Below are 13,134 nucleotides of genomic sequence, written 5' to 3'. Positions count from 1 at the left end.
GGTACAACATGGCCTGGTACCTTTATGCGAAGATTCAGTTATGCAAAGCACACCGAATATCTATCAGATATTTGAGCTCCACCATGCATTAGACCTGGGGCACACTGTAGAGGCTTAGGAACGCTGCCCTCCCTTGCCTGTGTTCCAAACAGGCACATACCGTTGTAATCCCATTGAAGCTTTGCTCTGCCTCATACTTTTACTGGGATAGTAATTGGAATAACCTGTCTTCTTCTAAGAAAAATATACATCTCCATTGCTGCCAACAGATAAAGCTAGAAGCAGAAGCTCATGGAAATCTGTTTACCACCACCAACAGCCGCAGCCGGTGTCTGGCCCGGCTTAGGGAGGTTATCAAACTAAATCCTTCTCAGAGCCAGAAAGCACCTCAACTTATCCCAAACCAAAGCGCCACCACGGACTTCATTAGCAATTTCTCAAACAGGAGAAAAGTGGCGTATTTCCTCTGACTCACTTGCTTCTCTCTCAACCTACCATACCCCCACTATCTTATTGCATAAAAAAAAAAGCTGGGGTTCTCCGGGGACCACAGATTACTCCTTAGCTCAATAATTACACTCAAAAAATACCATTTTTTTTCAGAGAAGACAACGATTTATTTAGAGACCTTGGGGTGGAGAGGCGAACTCGATGATGATGATGGTGGTCTTGGGCCTGCAGCCGGAGGCACTGCCGTCTGAGTCACCCAACGGGACAAATGTGACTTGGTACTGCTTGGAATCCAGCAGCTCCTTCAGCCAAAGCATGTGTGGCTCGCTGCGGAGAAAAAGGGAAAGCGGTGAGGGAACCCTGCAGGGCTCTGTGTTCTTCACGTAGCGTCGGAACCCTCCCAACTCTGTTACCTGAAGATGCCATCAAAGGTCTGGTTTCAAAGAGGTAGGTCAAGTGATAGCATCAGTGTCTCCTACAGAGTGGACAAGATCAGAGGGAGGCTATATGGCACAAACAGTGACCATGGACAGGTATTTGATTCTTTGTGTGCAACTTTAGAGTTGGGTAGTTTGGAGAAGGAGAAGGGCATGTAGGAAAAATTGCTCTAAGGGAGAATTTTGGAAGCTATGTGATGAGCTATGCTTCATGCTCTATACTTTCAAGGATGTCTACCTAACCTTTTGATGCTGTGATAGGATACCGTTGTCAACAAATGCGTTTGGGTATACTTATAACTATCAAGGGATGCATAGTTTGGGCATGTCAGCTTTAGATCAGAATGTGCTGTTTTAGAAAGCTGGCTAAGATGGTACTCGGTTTTGAGAGACCCCTTTGCCGTCAGAAAGTGTCATCGGTACCTTTGACTTTTGTTCCTTTTCTGGGGTGATTTCTTTGCTTTGTGTCTCTGTTGAAAATCCTTCATGCAACATGTTGGACACCAACATTTACAGGCTTTTGCCATCTTCTCACGGTCCCCAGCTCTGGCCAGCAATGAGGTTCCGGTTGAGATCGCCTCTGGCTGCTCTTCCTGTCATCTCTCTTTCTCACCCCAGGCCCATCAGTCCACAGCAGTTCAGCCATCCCCCCCTTTTTAAGTGACCGTGACACAGACCCTCCCAGTCAGGGACCTGATGACTGGTAATGCTTTGTCACAATGAGGGCTTGCTCAGGCGGCTGGGAGAGCACTGGAATATGTAGAGAAAGTCCAGCAGCTGCTCTTGAGAACTCCTTAAATTGACCTGGTAGTCACCGGTGCAGCACTTAAGAGCTCTCTATGAAGGACGCAAACCAAGTAAAACTCCCTGTGCCTTTCAGGCACAAATCTGGCATTTTCAATAAGCGTGTGCTATCGGTTTCATTGTCTTAATTCTGGAAATCTGAGCGGGGACTTGAAAAATACAGAATTCTTAAATGACCCTCTTGAGTAATTGACATGCAAGTTACAATATTTCCAGGACAGATTTGAGAAGTTTTGACAATGGTACACACCCAATGACCATACTGCCACGGATCAAGGTAGAACATATCCACCGTTCCTGGTAGCTCCCCTAGGGACCTCCATAATGCCTCTGCTCTCCTCCTCCAGTACCTGACAATGTGCTAGTCAAAGCTCTAAGCTAGCATCTTTATTTAAAGATGTACACTGCCCTTGCTCCTTCCCCCTTCAAACCCCACAGAGATATAGCTTCGACCTCAAGTCCAATATCTGAGAAGTCATGTATGCAAATAGATCTGGACAGAATATAATAAGTATGAAACGTGACCAAAAGACGTCTTTGGAGGGTTCATGTTATGATGTAGCCATGATGTGTGGAATCTTTGGGTTTTGGAGGACAGAAGAGGAATTTACTAAGTGTTAAGAACCACTGATTTCTCTGTGAACTCATTCTTGCTCACTCTTTACATATTACACACTTAAACAGAAGTGGGGGGTGCTTGAAAGAGAGAATAAAAAAACCTGGCTAGAGAGGAATACTGGAGGTGGAAGAGAGGGGTAGAGATGGAAAGGTGGAGACTATGAACTACATTGTTAGGCAGGTTTCCTGAATTTTTCAAGCAAAGAGTGATAAACAATTAAACCTTTTTTTGGAGGACATTTCATTGAAAGAAAAGAAAAACTTTGGCAGCCTCTATAACAACGTATCTGAATGTTACATGGATTTTCAAAGTGGGCTACCATTTATTTCCATATAAGTGTGGGCAACACAAATGCAGATTCAATAACTACAAGGAAGAAAAAGGGAGTCCCAGAACACTTCAGAGACCAAGCCTAGTACAATAGGAGTTCGGTGCTGCCCATCAGCAGGATCACGTTGGCAATGAAGTCCCCAAGAAAGTCATCTCCCAGCCTTTAAATCCAAGTTCTCAGGATTCCTTCTCAAAGCAGGACCAAAGCAGAAAATCTACACTTCTGTCATTCATTCTTTCCAATCTGAGGTTTTAATCTCAGCAAGAGCAAAAAAGGTAGAAGGAAGAAAGGCAAGAGGCAGAAGAAAGAGAGAGTGTAAGTCAACTACATATGTACCTGTCTACAAAGTGCTTTAGGTGGGAAGGGAGATGGGGCAGGTGTCATCGGCCAGAAACATGGGCATCACAAAGACCCCAGGATTCAGAGAGACCCTAGGTTTATACTCTGCTGTTGCTGCCCAATTTTTAAAATTTGTTTGACATGGTGCCAGGAGATTTGACTTCCACCATGAATAAGAGAATTGATTTGGGGAGGCAGTGACTTTGCCTGGAATGGATGTTGCAAGAGGTGACACATAGACCAGGAACACCTGTGCGCTTACCTGAAAGGGCTTTTTAGAGTCTCCTACCTTAGATAGACCAAGAACACCTGTGCGCTTACCTGAAGGGCTTTTTAGAGTCTCCTACCTTAGATAGTCCAAGAACACCTGTGCGCTTACCTGAAGGGCTTTTTCAAGTCCCCTACCTTAACTAGAAACTGTCTAGAGCTTAGCTTTTGTCTTTTCCTCACAGCAAGAAGAAAATGTCCCTATCACCATTGCAGAAGAGCATTCTATGGAGGAAACAGACATTTCTGTTTGTGCCAGAGTCCCCACCAGAATGCCAGGTCATGCTATGCTGGCCCCTCACACCTCCTCCAAGGAGAATAAGGCTGACCTGTATCGAGAGCTTAGTGACAATAAAATCCAGCTACTGCCATGTTCAAACACAATGGGGTATATGTTTTGTTCTTACCTAAAATCTTAATCTTCAAAGATTTTTCTAGGCAGGTTACATGTGCTCTCCCAACACAGGGACATGGGGGCGGGGGTAAAATGTCACTACACCTCTATGCTTACAGCTGCAGAATTCCATGACCATGGTCAAGTTACTTTATTCTCTTTCTTCCTATGGTTTTGAGATCTTCACATATGGGAATTCTATCAGTACCTAGGCAGAGAAGGAGTCAGCTCCATCATTCTATAGCCACAAGCAAACAGATTATTCTCCCTGGGAACAGAGTCAGTAAAGGAAGTCAGAGATACAAAACAAGCCTGGTCAGAATGGTTATATCATTCATGGCAAAAGCAGTCCAGTAGTAGTCGTGATAAAGATACATTTAAGGATACTTCTTAGGGACAGCCCTACTGCTAAGGATCATGGGACCATTTGGCACCTCCTCTGCCTGATGCACTGGCACCAGCATGGTGGTCACAATGCTTTATATCATCACTTATGAGGGTGCTGGCCTGAACATGTGGCAACCTCTGAATCTTGACCTTCTTAGTGGCAAATAAAAAAAGATGGTGGAATGCCTTCAGTAAGGCAAGGACCCCAACACACGGCTCTTGGAGCATAAGAAAGAGGACAAAGAAGCAAGAAAAATGCATAGGGCAGGGGAAGGAAAGACAATGAAAAGGCATCTCAGCTGCACATCCTGGCCCGTGTCAAGATCCTGGACTGGGGATGAGCAATTCTGGGCATGGTGTCTGACTTTGTCTAGGTTCCCTGTGTTTTCTAGAAACCTAACACAAGTGTCCCTACTCCAGTCGATAGACAGATCCAAACACTCTCGTTTCTACAGACCAAATGTGACCAGGTAATTTAATTCAAATGCACAATCGAAAATACAGATTTCCAACACCATAATATGTGGTGTGATTTTGGCCTCGAACAGAAGGAAGCTACAATGTCAGGCTATTCTGAGAACACGTATATGCTTTAGATTAGGCTAAAGTTAGTAGGGGCAGGAAAGTGGTCAGTGTTACCTGGACCCTTCTGAAGCATGAAATTTGAATTTGTGGTGTATAACCACACCATCCAAGTTATTATTAGTGATGACTTCTGGGAAAGCAAAATGAATTAAAATAATTTTCCAGAAGTCCAAATAAACTGGGCTTTCAAATCTCTGGTTTACAGCTTTAGATAGAGCAGATAGAACGTTTCTCCCTGCTCTCTCCTCCTTTCACGTTTCTCCCACCGTGATCCTGCCACACTAGTGAAGAGTCAAGACTGGACATGTTTTTAGCCAAGTGGAAAAGACACTGTGGAGCGGTGGGAAGTCCTCAGGTTTGAGATAAGTAAAGGGTTGGTCAACAATGTCTCTTCCAGTGCCTACTTAACATTTCTTTAGGCAAGGAACCCCCAAAATGAACATGCTAAGGACCTCAGAAGAATCTTCCACAGATACTGAGTCCCTAACTTCTAGTTGCTCACTATCTGTATTAGTGATACAAAAACTTAGCAATTGTTTCTAGAAAGACCCAGGGAATTCTGTAGGAAGGATGGGACAGGAGCCAGGAAGAAAAAAAATGTGAATGAGCAGAACATCTAGAGAACCAAGGTGTTCTCAGCACTTGATGGTAGGAGTGTGCTGAGTTCTAGTCCTTCCTCTTCTCTCAGAAAAGCACTCTTTGTCCTGAGTCTCTCGCCTTGGTTCTCTACGAACACATCAGATATATGCTTGGCTTGGAAGGCTCTGGCCCTTAGTAAGGTTTCTCATCTGTTTTCACCCTCCCCAGCCTGTCCCTGTACCTGTGGCACGTCTGAACAAAAACAGCAGCTGTACACAAGACAGGGTGTCCATGTGAACAGGGTAGGAGGTCCCCACTCCCCAGCTGAAGTCAACATCTGGAAGACTTAAATTTCAGAGAGGGACTCAGACTTAGTCACCAGCATGTGTAAGGGCTGTCTGAAACTTTTCCATTCTCCCTCTTAATAAACTCCAAGTCCCAACCTGATGGGCAGATCCATCCCTATGAAGATGTCTATTGGACTGCTTAGGAAAATCAAGAGTGTAGAGAGGTGAGAGAGGATCCCAATGGAAATGTGATGGCCTCAACAGTCACACTCTGAACTTGTCCTTCCCAAGAACAGGGCCAGTGGGAGATGTGGCCTTAAAGTCTTTAGCTACCATGGAGTTAAGAACTACACCATACAGCCCACCCACCTGTGAAAATTAATCTCTCTTTCTCCCCCTCTCTCTTTCTCTCTTTCTCTGTCTCCTTCCCTATTTCCCTCCCTGCCTACATCCCTCTCCAATAGCTGTCAGAAGCTATCCACTTTCTTCCATCTACTAGAAATAAAAGGAACAAAATCTGAGTCGCATAGGGCAAGCCAAGGGATAGAAGAACCAGGTCTACTAGGCTAGTCCTCTGCTACTTTATTTGAAGCAGCTTTGACATTCACTGTTTTTTTCCCCACCAAAATAAAACTTAGCAAAAGCCGGCCTAAAGAGACAGTGAGCAGCCGGGCGGTGGTGGCGCACGCACGCCTTTAATCTCAGCACTTGGGAGGCAGAGGCAGCTGGATCTCTGTGAGTGCAAGGCCAGTCTGGTCTACAAGAGCTAGTTCCAGGACAGGCTCCAAAGCTACAGAGAAACCCTGTCTCAAAAAGAAAAGAAAGAAAGAAAGAAAGAGAGAGAGAGAGAGAGAGAGAGAGCAGACTGAGTTCGCAGATGGTTCTTGATGGGGTGGGGGCTTCCTCCAACCCTGCAAAGGGTCAGGGGTGAGGTCATTGTTCTCCTCCTAAATTGCCTTTGGCTCGTATTCCACTGGGGCAGAAAAAGCAACTCAAATGTAACTGATATCCAACCCTTCTCTGTCCACCCCAGAAGATACGGTTTAAGAGCCAACCCTCGGGTCACCAGTCCAACTTTTGCCTAGCCTGTGACTTGCTTTCCCACATACAACTCTCTGCAGCTCCGGTTTCTCTGTGTGGAATCTGAAGGAGAACTGGAACCAGAACCTTTTTGTTTGTTCCTTCAACAGCTCTCAAATCCAGTGGCTTTCCCCCTGTGACCTCAACTTCTCTTGGACAGCGCAGGTTTTAGGGAGGTGGGAGTTGGAGAAATATCTTGTCTCCAGGACCATACCCCCAGAAAAGTTTCTTAAATCAGTACAGAGGTGAACACAGAGCACCAGAGTGTAGAACTGTTCTCACCACATCTGTCTCATTGTGGTAGGCTATCTGATCTCATAATATTTTGAAGTGTCTAGTACCACATGTGACTCTAGCCGTCCTGATAGAAAATAAGAGATTATATGGTCAGTGCCTCTGACCAGCTCAAAAGAGAGTTACCAGGTCTATTCACCTAACTACTCCAAGGGACCCACAGTTCCACTTCAACAAAAGGCCACACCCACACCTCTCTGTCGTCTACTACTAGAAACTAGTTCTTTTTGTTAATCAGAAATAATAAAGTCAAAAAAGAAATAAAACTGAGTCCCATTGGATAAGGCAAGGTGTGGCAGAAAGAAGCCCACCGTTGGGAGACATTTCCTAAAGGGACCATCACTGTCACCAACCCATCACAGTGACCACCTAGTCACCTGACTCCACATGCTCATTAGCAAACAAGAGAGACAAAGTCCTGAGAAATCCAACCAGTACCAGAACCAAGACGGGTTGCTTTCTGTTGAGATCAGCTTAACACACTACAAGGCAATCCAGGCACAAGATGGGCTTTACATAGTTCATTGCCTTGACTTGAAGGGCAGTATTACAGGGTCATAGACTTTGAATAAAGGTCAGAGGGCAATGAGAATGTGAAAAGTGGGTGAAATCCTCCTTCGAGTTGTTGGACAAAATGGGAAGACTAGGGTGACTTAAGAAAATTAAATTCTCCTCTTTTAACAACTATTTTCCACAACGGTGCGTTGAGACCCCATTCTGTGGTAGAATCATTGACTGCCAAGCTGCATGTGGTGGTGAGCAAGACTGCACCTTCCAGCTTCTTTGAGACCTGTGTTCCCATGGGCCTGTGTGTCAGAGAAAAAAGGCAGAGGGACTGGGATGGACAGAGGCGCTTCAGCTATAGAGGGCAAGGTGGAACACTGTTTTATACAGCTCCACACTCTCTGTGGGGGGAAACACTCACCAAGGAATCGGTGAACAAGTTCGTAAAGTCATGTTGGCCAGGTAGGAGTGCTTTACACTGTGATGCAGGTTGAGAGACAATCAGCTGCCAAATCATCCTTCAGCACACCAGGAAGTGTCCCAAATAGGAAGAGGATACCGTGATGAGACTCAACAGGCTATTGACTTTGAAGCTAAGCCACTCAAGCACTCTGGCATTCAAACATATCGTCTTCTTACCTATAACCATCAGCAATACGGGGCAGAGGGTACAGCTACCTTCTCTCTCCTACTCAACCAACTTCTGCTACATGTTTACCCAGTTTTTGACGGAGGATAGGGGTGGTGGAGACAGAAAGAACTTTCAGTGTCCGTGGAAATTTGTTCTGCTAGACTTGATATGAGTTATAAAGGAAGGCTAAAAGGTTGGATAAGTCTTCGTGACTCACATAGGCAATAATCAAGGCCCGGCTGAGCTTTGTGGCTTAGAAGCCACAAAGGCCCTTCAAAGTGATACTCACAAGCTCAAATCTGATCCCGCTTAACCTCATGCAGCCAGGCCACTGCATTACAGGAACAGGCCACTCCCTGACACCTCCCACATCCAATCCATCTCCAAGACTCAGTCCTTCTCTAGTTCTCTGTCCCAACTACCCTTTCTCCCTCTCACAGCTAAGCCACTTTGCTCTTCTCTCCCAAACCACGGCTAGAGTCCAGAGTTGTCATTCATTCGGCTCCCCTAGTCACTCACCACCCACTCCACAGCCTCAACAGAATTCACAGATTTGTGTAGATGCCTGATCAGTGGTTTAACGGATTTCAGCCATTAGGCTGAAAGTTCCATGCACATAGGACTTCGGCTTTAGGCTGTCTTTTTACTATTTGCCTAGTGCCCGAATGTGTGACCGACATATCTTACAAAAGCAAATTTTTGTGCCTAACATGATGGTGTTTCTGCATCCCAAACTGCCAGACAGACAGGCGGAAACCTTTGGAGAGATCTCTGTCACATCTGCAAGGGTTCTGGTTCTACTGGTTTGAAGCAGGTAGAGAAACAAGGGGTAGCACCGAAGATCCCAAAGCCACCAAGACTTACCCAGCCCCTGGTGTCAAAAGCGCTTGGGAAGAAAACATTGGGATCACACTGAATCAGCTCTCCTAGACTCAAGTATTTATGGAAATACATTTGCTGCCTGCAGAAGCTGTGAGACTTGCACACACATGCACACAAACATCCACACTAAGTGACTTTTAAGTTCTCTGCAGGCAAGAGACATGCTTTAATAAGCACTGGCAAAACACTTCCCAGGCCTACTATAGGGGTGGGACTTAGTGGTTCAATACCTGTTGAAAGTCTTTAACTTAAAACCAGGGGAGGTCTCAAAACTGAGGACCAGACTTGAGCTGCACCAAAGAGGTTGCCTTATTTCATATGTATGAACCAGGTGTAGCAAAAGCTAGTGACATCACAAGAGAGCCCCACCCAGCTGCTAAGCCACACCCATTTGCAGTCACAATGGATAAGACCTTAAATACAGGGACTCCTGGCCCTGCCGGCCTTGCAAAGGCCCTCATTTTGGCAGAAATTACAATGTCGACCAGCCGCAAGCTAAAGAGCCATGGCATGAGGAGAGGAAAAAACCGAGCTCCTCACAAGGGTGTCAAGAGAGGAGGCAGCAAGAGAAAATACCGGAAGGGCTGCCTGAAGAGTAGAAAACGGGGCGATGATGGTAAGTGTGGGGAGACATATTCAGGGATATGTTCTCCCAGCGGCCTTCCTGAAGCACTCCTCGGTCAGAACCAGCGATCTCAGCCTGAGATGCTGGGGCTGCGAGGCTGAGTTCCTAGGGACAAGGATGCCAATGAGTGTGTTTTAACAGGTCTTCCTGTTGTTAATCTGTCCTTCCCCACAGCAAGTCGCAACTACCGCTCCCACTTGTGATGCGGCACAATGAGCTCTGCCCTGGTGGACTTCAACAACACCAGACAGCAACTGGGGACAACAGAGGGGGACTGCCAAGGAGATCGGAAGTTAGACCAAAGCCAGAGAAGATCCTTATCGATCCTTCTCTGGGTACAAGCCAGTCGCGATGAAGTAAGGAATGTATGTTGGCTGTTTCTCCCCAACATCTCAATAACATTTTGAAAAACAAATAAACTTGTGAAAACTGAAATTCTTGGAAAATATTTGGGTTTCTGTGCTTGCGCAGGGTTGGAGGTAAGACCATTAGACCTGACCCTCTGGTTCATATGTTCCAACTTTGCCTACCCAGAATGTGGTCAACTCAAGATTTGGACCTTTACCTGGGTAGCAAGGAATGCACTGTGTTAAGTCTTGATTTAAAATCAAAAAGGGAGAAGACCTAAAAGCCCACCTTAACTCCATCCCAACTCAACTGTACTTAAAACCCATCCCAACTCAGCATGGCAGGTATGTAGATTTGTGGATACAGTCACTGGGCTTCATCTAGAAATTCTACAGGCTCAGAACATTTCTGTCCTTTCCCTCTTGCCTTGGGACTGGAACAGCTTCACACCACCTGGGTGATGTCCTGCTGTTCGTGTTTGGCCACAAAAAGGGCCTTTCTAGATCACCTTGACATTCTAAGTGGTCTCGGGGTACCCTGAGTTTTCCTAGCATCCTTCAGATGGCCCTGGGCGGAACATGTGCAGAGGCAATGGGAAGGCCAACACTGGAGCAGCTGCTTGAAGATTGCTCTGGGCGGTGAACAACCTGGAAAGACCTCTTGGGAAGAAAGTTGGCGAGCTGGCCCCAATTCTGAATGCAATACTGTGTGCCTACGGGCTTGCTTGCCTTATCAGCTCCAGGTTCCCATTGGATCCAAGGCAAAGATCATGAGGGCACTCTGGACACCTGGCACAGTATCTTACACACCCTCCCCCCATTTCCTTAGCTCCAGTTGCAGATTCTGAGTAGCTCTGGTGAATCGATTCCCGTGTCTGGAAACAAACCCCATGGTCAGAGCTAGGGAGGAGCTTCCCTATTTAGTTGACTCTCCAGTTCTAGAAATAGTTGCTGAGTGTGAGGGAAATCCTCCAAGAGTCAAATCAAGTTGAACCCTGAACCCTAAAGATTACCACACCTGGCTATCTACTCATCACACAGGGATTGTGACCTTGACTGTAATAACGTCTCTACATCTAGTATGGATTAGTGCATGTCCAAGCATGGCACAGTCACTTTGGACCGGGTATGAAGGAGATGCCAAAAGGAGACCTGCCAAGTAGTGCTGCAGACTGCGGGGCCGACCCATGAGAAATGTTAGTTGGGAATCCAAAGATATCAAGTGTTTTTGTTTTTGCTCTTCAATTTTTCTGTGTAGCTTTGGGGCCTGTCCTGGAACTCACACTGGAGACCAGACAAGCCTTGCAGTACTGGGATTAAAGGCATGTGCCACCACCGCCCAGTGGCTTCATTTCTTAGTTTTGCTTTGGTTCAGTTTCCACCCACCTCTCCCCCCTTTCGGAATGTGATAGTATGTGATTGCTTTGACGGGCATGGCTATAAGCCTATGGAAGCCAGGCGGTGAGTGAGGTGCGTGATTCCAATGAGAATGGCCCTTATCAGCTTTAACTGGCGACTATTGTAAAATGTGTGGATTTGTTGGAGGTATGTCACTGGGGCTTGGTGTGAGGCCCATAGGGCCCAGTCACTTTCCCAGTCCCGACTGGCAGATCAAAATTTGAAGCTCTCAGGTAAAGCTACTTCTCTGGCACCATGCATGCCTGTGTGCTAATGGATGCCCATTAAAAGCTTTCTTCTATGAATTGCCTTGGCCATGGGCATGTTTAGACAAGAGCATAACAGCCTAAGATGCTGGAGACCTCTGGACCAGCTGACAGCACCAGCCTAGTTGGGCAGATCTTCTCCTAACCGCTCAACACTTAGAAGTTGCTCAACTCCTCCGAGCTTTGTCACCTGTTCAGTGGGGTCAGCATGAGGATCCTAAGAGTCAGCAACTCACACCTACCCAGAGCATCAAAAGGAACCGGATGAACCCTGAAATCTCCACGCACAGGTCTACAAATTGAGCGAAATAAGTGTGTAGGTCTAGCTAGAGAGTTGCCTCGGGGACTGAATGGAAACCACATCATCCACTGCGCACCACATTGAGCAATACAACCAGGAGATGAGCACCCGGGTCTGCTTGAGTCACAGAAGCCCTTTGTGTCTCGCAAGAGAGAAGGGTGTGGGCTCTGGCTGGGGGAACAGTGGTGGACTGGCCTCAGTTACATCTAAGAGCTGGCATGGTGCCTGGCCTGTGTTGCAAGGGCAAGTAGGTAGAGGCACCCAGAATAGGGGGACAGGTGTGGGCAAAGACTTGGAAAAACAGAAATGCTTCTAGTCTTTCAATTTGTATCTTTTCGAAGTTACGGTGTTCCCAGACACTCAACCCTCAGGAGGCCCATCATCTCCCCATGTAGCACAAACTACATTCAACCCTGTTGAACAGAAGACAACAGGTCACAGGAGTTAAATGTCCACCATAGTTATGGATGGTCTATCTCTTCAAGCCCCCGAAATTTCTGGCTCTCTGAATTAAAGAATTAAAGGAGTATGAAAATTACAGGGTTCTGTCTCAATGGCCCTAATGGAGTACAGCTTCCCTAAACACATGATAGGAACCCTCAGGTTGGGAAAACATCCTCCCCGCTAAATCAGCCAGGTTTGTTGATCGTACACAGACCATATTTATAGCTTCAGAGAACAGTCATTATTCCATAAACAGAGTGAAAGGCCATTACACCGTGTTCTGGCACTTACATTGAGAGAGATTATTAACCCTTAAGAGGAAGGGAGCCTGAACTTGCATGTTCTCCTGGGGAAGGCTAGTGTGTTGTTATGTACTTAGAACATTTAGCAGTTGTTAAATAAAAGGCCCTAAGTGAATGGAGGGGCTGCTGCTCACAGGAGATATTGTGTATTTAGCTCCTATGGGGGAATCAGAAAAACAAAGGAAAAACATTGTGGTGGGTACTCCTGTCTTAGAGTCTCGGGTCCAGTGTGTTGGAGAACGCAGGGGACACTGACTGGACTCGCTGTCGCCCTACCGCTGGCAGAGCACTGTTGACAGACAAGGGTCCCAGACAAGCACCTCTCCACTTTGGGTCCCACTGGATGAATCATAAGTATATAGCAGTGCTATAATACTCTAACGCAGTGGAGAGCCTCTTTACTGATTGGTAGCTTCATGAAGCTAAGGACGGATTGTTCGGGTTTCTTAGTGGGACGAAGGTCAGCATTCTCTGCCATAACTGACTTACTACTGTAAGTGAAACACAGGCACTTTGTAGCTGTAAAACCGAGCTGGGGAAAGCAAGCCAGAACTGAAGGGTAAGCTCCGCAGAGTGGAAGA

General features: G+C 46.4%; 1 protein-coding gene and 1 long non-coding RNA gene across 2 annotated transcripts; one reads left to right on the top strand and one right to left on the bottom strand.

Annotated features, from left to right (window-relative positions):
* Nucleotides 1-598: 598 nt before the first annotated feature.
* Nucleotides 599-9,228, bottom strand: LOC148123262 (uncharacterized). Its single transcript, XR_015737430.1, has 3 exons — nucleotides 9,101-9,228; nucleotides 7,779-7,875; nucleotides 599-777 (listed from the first exon to the last, which is right to left on the bottom strand). It is a non-coding gene; the product is annotated as an uncharacterized LOC148123262 (long non-coding RNA).
* Nucleotides 9,229-9,305: 77 nt separating this feature from the next.
* On the top strand, nucleotides 9,306-9,930 carry Tnp1 (transition protein 1). Its single transcript, XM_048459380.3, has 2 exons — nucleotides 9,306-9,486; nucleotides 9,670-9,930. Exons 1-2 carry the CDS (start codon nucleotides 9,348-9,350, stop codon nucleotides 9,696-9,698), a joined length of 168 nt encoding a protein of 55 aa, XP_048315337.1. The 5' UTR covers nucleotides 9,306-9,347; the 3' UTR covers nucleotides 9,699-9,930.
* Nucleotides 9,931-13,134: the final 3,204 nt, after the last annotated feature.

This window comes from Myodes glareolus, chromosome 1, assembly GCF_982192425.1.
Source record: "Myodes glareolus chromosome 1, mMyoGla1.1, whole genome shotgun sequence".
Lineage (NCBI taxonomy): Eukaryota > Metazoa > Chordata > Mammalia > Rodentia > Cricetidae > Myodes > Myodes glareolus.
Note: the sequence above shows the minus strand (reverse complement) of the source record. Positions and strands in the feature narration are given on the sequence as shown.